The sequence below is a fragment of the Tenrec ecaudatus genome, chromosome 8 (assembly GCF_050624435.1).
Source record: "Tenrec ecaudatus isolate mTenEca1 chromosome 8, mTenEca1.hap1, whole genome shotgun sequence".
NCBI classification, from domain to species: Eukaryota; Metazoa; Chordata; class Mammalia; order Afrosoricida; family Tenrecidae; genus Tenrec; species Tenrec ecaudatus.
Window position 1 is genome coordinate 78665540 of NC_134537.1, and position 6105 is coordinate 78671644.

A 6105-nucleotide genomic window follows, 5' to 3' on the forward strand; every position below is an offset into this window, starting at 1 on the left:
AGAACTGGAAAGGCGATGCTCACCGAGCCATTTATCTCTCGGCCCTTCAATTAACCCCATATGTGTTTATCAGCCAGGTTGGCACAATAAACTTTAACTAACTAAGGCCCCGCCTTCAAGTAGGTAAGTGCTTCCATTTTTTTCTCTTGGTGATATGCAGGAGTTGCTTCTTACATTTTCCTCAGCACTATCCCAGTATTCCCTTTGGACCCTTCAATATCTGTAAAACAAATCCACTTTTAAACCATCTTTTGTGAAAATACTCTGTTCAAATTGACTACATTGTGGTTGCTATAACTATTAAAATTTCTATAGCTTCTCTTGCATTTCTACTGTCGCTGTTACTACATCTATCATCCTGTACATCTATAAGTTATAACAATCTAGTTTAGTTACTAATGCATAAATTAGGAAAGAGTAACATATGCTACACATGTTTCATCACTGATAATTAATAGATCAAGTAGGTGAATATTAACGTTATAGAGAATCCAAACAACTATTTTTGAGGCACAATCCACGTGATGTATGTCTAAATCTAAACCTTGAGAATCTGACACATATATTTCTATTTTCCACAGAACAAAAAGAACTGCCTAGCTATGCGCCCTCCAAATCCAAAGGAATGGTGGAAAGCAGTCCCCTCCTAGCATCAGAGGGAAATGATCGTGAGCCATCATCCAGTGCTCTGAAACAATGAGGCAAAAGAAATAAACAAGCAAAACTTCTAAATAATATTTTATCTGCTTTCTTCCCTTGTGGTTATATGGCACCTGGGGATAGCATTTCTGGTTGCTTCCAACCCCATGTGTAACATTTTGGTCAAAAGAGACACTAAAATAACCACTTTTTCTTTTGAATACTTGTGTCCATTATATATAGTATATTATTGTATGTCGCCTTTAAATTTCTGTCATTCACTATAGGGTTGTGAATGACTTGGGGCTGGGAACCCATATGAGCCCTAGTCCCTAGCGCATTGCTTAATGCACAGTAAATGTACAAAGTGTCATATCCCGGTGTGTGTGTGTATTTGGAAAACAGCTTAGACAATGCCCTCAAAAACAGCTGACAATTAGTAAATCCTGAGTCTTTTAGAAAAGGAAAGAATCCACCTCCTGCCTTCTCATCCATGCGTTACTACATTTATGTACTTTTGTCCCTAAATATTTCCTGTTTGAGATTGAGCTATTCTCTCCTGGTTAGGCTCTACTAAACAAAAACAAACCGCAAGCCAGGGAGCTTCATAAAAGGCCCTAGACCTGCCAGGCACAGAGTCTGCAGGATCCAGCCATGTTGACACCTCTTCTCTTCACTGGTCCCTCAGCCAGGCAGCTCCATTTGCTTCTCTTGGCTCTCCTCTTTCTGACTTTCTTACCATCAGGTAAGGTGAAGGTTGACTATAGGGGGGTCTTCAGTTTAGAGTACTACCGGGCAGATCAGGAAAACTCCTAGAATCCATATCACTGATTTCAGAAATCCATTCACAACAACTTCACTAGGATTATGATGGAGTAGACTAGGATAAAAACGTTATGTGCTCCCAGAATTCCAATGTCATAACTCGAACAGTCTATTGCAGCCACAGTCTGCTCTAGTCTTACATTGTATCTTTGAATGCCTTTGGGAGACATGCAAGCTTATTTTCAAGTAGGTGTGACAGGATTAAATAGAAGTGCCAGGTGTCCTTATATCTACTCACTAGGTCAAAAGAAGAGATGAACAAAATTCTATCAGCAGGAATTAGGGCTAAAAGAGAAAGACATAGTTTCTTGGTGAATCTAGTCATCTATTCATTTGGCTTCTGAAGAGATCTAGTTCAGCACTGAAAAACAACATGCAACACTCATTACTGGAGAGGTGTGTCCTGAGTTGTAAAAGTAGAATGAACACATACTTCTTACCTAAAGTTATCATTTTTGGAAATAAAGGGAGCACTATTATACCTTCACCAGGACAATAGGAGTGAACTGTAACTGTCCCGACCAAACTAGCTCCTGCATTACCCTATATAAAAGCCCTAGATCAGAGAGGACTCCACTTCCCAAAGAAAAAGATCAAGTAATGTTGCACATTCCAGAAAAGTATCAAGACATAAATCTAGTTCCATAAAAATGAGACAAATAGAATACTGATGCAGAAGTTTAAAAGGAAAAAAATTATTCAGGTTGAGCAAATGAATACAACATATGAGATAATAGTGCAGGATCTTAAATATTTAGTACTAAGAGGATCATTACAATGTAAGACATGACAACATAATAATAATAATTTATAAATTATCAAGGGTTCATGAGGGGGATGCTGGGAAGGAGGGGAAAAATGAGGCGCTAATAATACATGCATCCATTGTGTCAAGCACATTTGTACATTTGTTGCCATCATCATTCTCAAAACATTTGCTTTCTACTTGAGCGGGTCTTGTATTCTTAATTCATCTGAAATGAACCCTCAGATTTACTAGGTGAGACCAAACTATTTTCAATAGTCGTGTGAGCAAACTTAAAATTGGACCAAGAGTATTTGGTAATGAGATTAAAATTATATATGTAAAATTTAAATACTTGAGAACAAAAGCAGTTTACTGAGCAAGATTAATAGTTGTTATAAAGACCTAAAGTCACTGTATTATTTGAGTAAATGTTTTGATCAATTTTAGACTTTGATGTGTTCAAGCTCAACTTACTGCCATCTAGTCGATTCCAACTCATAATGACCCTAGGACAGAGTAGAACTGCCCTTGGGGGCACTAGAGAGCCTCCTGTTGCTCCTGCTGAGCAGCTGGTGGTTTGAAACTGCTGATCTTGCTCATGGCAGCCCAGTGTGTAACCTCTACACCAACAGAGTTCCGACATTTTAATTCTCTGGAAATGAGTAAAATAATAGAAAAAGAGAGTTTACTTTTCCAACTAATGGAAAAATATGTGATGTTGTAAAATATCTTTTTAAATAGAGGTAGAGAGAGAAAATGTGAAACAAAGATTAAGGATAACAAATAGGAAACTAACTGCTGTTGCTGTGTGTTGTAGAGTCAATTCTGAACCTACAAGACAGGTAAGAACTGCCCCAGACAGTTCACTAGCCTGAAATCTTTATAGGATCAAAACCCTGTGTCTTGTTTTCCACACAGTTAGTGGATTCAAAGTGATGAATGTTTGGTTAAGCATCTAACAGTTAACCATTATACTACTAGGGCTTCGTAGGAAACAAAATAAGATGCTATAAAATAAACTCAAATACAGTACAGCAACTTGAACTTGAAAACGGGAACCTTAGAAGGCAGTGAAATGTTAATGGAGAAGGAGCAACTCAGAGGAGAGTGAAATTATTGACTAATTGTACTCACGAGAAATTGTTAAAACAAAAGAAAAAGAAACTGTTGAATTGGTATATGTTTTGCTGTGTATAATCTCAACAACAAATATATATACCGTATATTCTTAAATATAAGCTGACCCGAGTATAAGCCGAGGTACCTAATTATTACCTGGGAAACCAGAAAAACTAATTGACTCGAATATAAGCCTAAGGTGAAAAATGCAGAAGTTATTGGTGAGTTTCAATAATCAAAACAAATGAAAATAAAATTACTAAAAATTGAGACATCAGTGGGGTAATGTATTAAAATATTTATTTTAAATAAAAAACATAAATAAAAGTACAAGTCATTTAACATTAGTAAACCAGCATAGTAAGTGGAAAATAGGTTCAACAAAAACAATAAGGTATCAACAATGATCCCTTAAGAGTATTATTCCCTGAGCTCAATCAGCAACCAAGCTAACATGTAAAGAGTTAAAATCCTTCAAAACTGGATTCCTCATCATCATCCATATCCCAATGCAGAGCTTCAGCTGGTGTGAGGTCATCATAGATGCTGTCCTCACTGAGATCACCGTCATCACCATCACTGCTGTCATTTTCATACAAAGCACAGTCTTCACTGCCATCCATAGCATTGCTAATACTACATTTCTGGAAGGCACGTTGCACCATGTCTTCTGGAATGTCTTCCCATGCATCTCAAATCCACTTTGGTATTAACTCTATGTCAGGCTTCATGAGATTTCCTCCTTTTGTTAGTCAGGCTTGACCAGATGACATCCATTCATGCCACATCCTTCACACACGGTCTTTAAAAGGCTTATTCAAAGATACACGTCATAGGACGGCTTCGATTGGTTAGATGTGAGTAAACAAACATTCAAAGCCCTGCAGTGTCAGCGGGGCTTTGAGTGAACAGCGGAGAAACAGCAATCACCCGTGAGATAATGGGCACTCATCCTGTTACCTCAAGGGGTGGCAGCCAGTGAGATGTTACACCTCGCTGGGGTATCACTGACGAGTATATACGGTGTATGTGTGTGTGTGTGTGTGTGTGTGTGTGTGTGTGTGTGTGTGTGTGTGTGTGTGTGTGTAATGTTTTAAAGAAACATAAAAGTTATAAATATTTGGAGATGTTGATTGTTAAAAATGAGAACAAGATTAAAATAACCATCTAAGAGATGAATTGGTCAACATTAGAACAGATGCTCCAGAGAAGTAAGAAAATTAATAAAGGATATCATAGATGTGTGCACAAGATTCTGTCCCATCTATGTACTCAAGAATCTTGATGCAGCATCTGCAGCCATCCTTCCTTCCTCGCTTGTATTTTCAGCTTCCTTCTTGCTCCTGGCTTATTACCACCAGCAAGCATTCTGTTGTTTCTCTGATTTATGGGGGCAGGAGGGATTCATATGCTCCCTCCAATACTAGCTATAACTGCGTTTCTTTGCTCCATGGCCTATAAATGATACATAATACTGATCCTGTTGTCTTATGTCACCTCATTTTTTTATCAAAATAGTTCTTTTCCAAGATGTTCCATCCATACAGCTCTTCCATCTGGTCTTCAAATAAATTAAGAGATGTGATTCTTTCCCTTCTAGATATCTCTAATGCTCTCAACCAAAGATTTCTGCATCTATCACGTTCTCATTATCAGACCTCAGCTCTAATACCAGGTCCTCATAGTCTTTCCTCCATCTGTCTTCTCTCCTTCATTGCCGGTTGATATCTGATCCATGTTTGTATTGTTGTGCTCTAGGAACTTATAACTTTATGAAATTATCTATTTATTTTTCTCATATTTACATCCCTGCATAAAACTGTGAGAACACTAAGTATTTGTACCATCTTCATTTTTCTATTGCTAGCACAGAGATCAATTGATAAAAAGACACGCAAAAAATTGTAAAAGATATGAGATCCACTCCTTTACTGTTTCACTTTGTAATTTGTACAAGGTGCTTTGAGTCTTAATTAGCCGTGCCAAGGATGTAGAAGAGTTACCTACCACTTTAGCTATTTGGAAAACAACAAAGAAGCTGGATGTCAGAGTGACGGTACACTTGAATACAGTCCCTGTCCAGTTTCTAGAAATGCTGACACCTGAACTTTACGGCTCTCACATTAAGAGCTTTTATAATGTTACCCTACGTGAATGGACTAATTACCTACGTGACTCTATCCTACAGTAAGAAGTGGATTGGGTGCTTCTGAAAACCATTGTCTCAACCTGTCGGGCACTTGCAGAAGAGACATCTGCAGATCAGTTGAAGATGAAATTGGTGGGTGCCGAAGAAGATGGAAGTGCTGTCGAATCTGGTGGGTTCTGCTACCAATTCCAACACCAGTTATCATGTCAGACTATCAAGAAGCCCTTAAGCACAAAGTGAAATGAAATCTGGGAATATCATAATATACTTATTAAACACAATTACCTTTCTAACCAAGTTCTATTTCCCCCTCTCAATAAAAAAGTAAATAATACTTTGAAATCTACCCAGGTTTTATTTATTATATTCTTTACTATATTCCTATAATAAAATTATTCTGAATTGTTTAATTTTTAAACAGTATCTTTTCAAATGAAAGCACTGATTTGTGAGGAAAAAAACAATGTTTTAATTGTTATAGAATAAAAGATTTAAAAACTATAAAGATGAACATACAATTATACAAAACATTATTAAATAGAAGGACAGCAAGAGCAAGGAAAAACAAAAGCCTAAAATAGTATAAATTCAGAGGAATGTGAAGAGGAAATTAGAGAAAATTGAA

The 6105-nt window shown here is 37.1% G+C and overlaps 1 protein-coding gene across 1 annotated transcript; it reads left to right on the plus strand.

Moving 5' to 3' along the window:
* The first annotated feature begins 1293 nt into the window (after window positions 1-1293).
* Window positions 1294-5725, plus strand: LOC142455444 (beta-defensin 109-like). Its single transcript, XM_075557195.1, has 2 exons — window positions 1294-1384; window positions 5520-5725. The coding sequence occupies exons 1-2, from the start codon at window positions 1294-1296 to the stop codon at window positions 5723-5725; spliced, it is 297 nt and encodes a 98-aa protein (XP_075413310.1).
* Window positions 5726-6105: the final 380 nt, after the last annotated feature.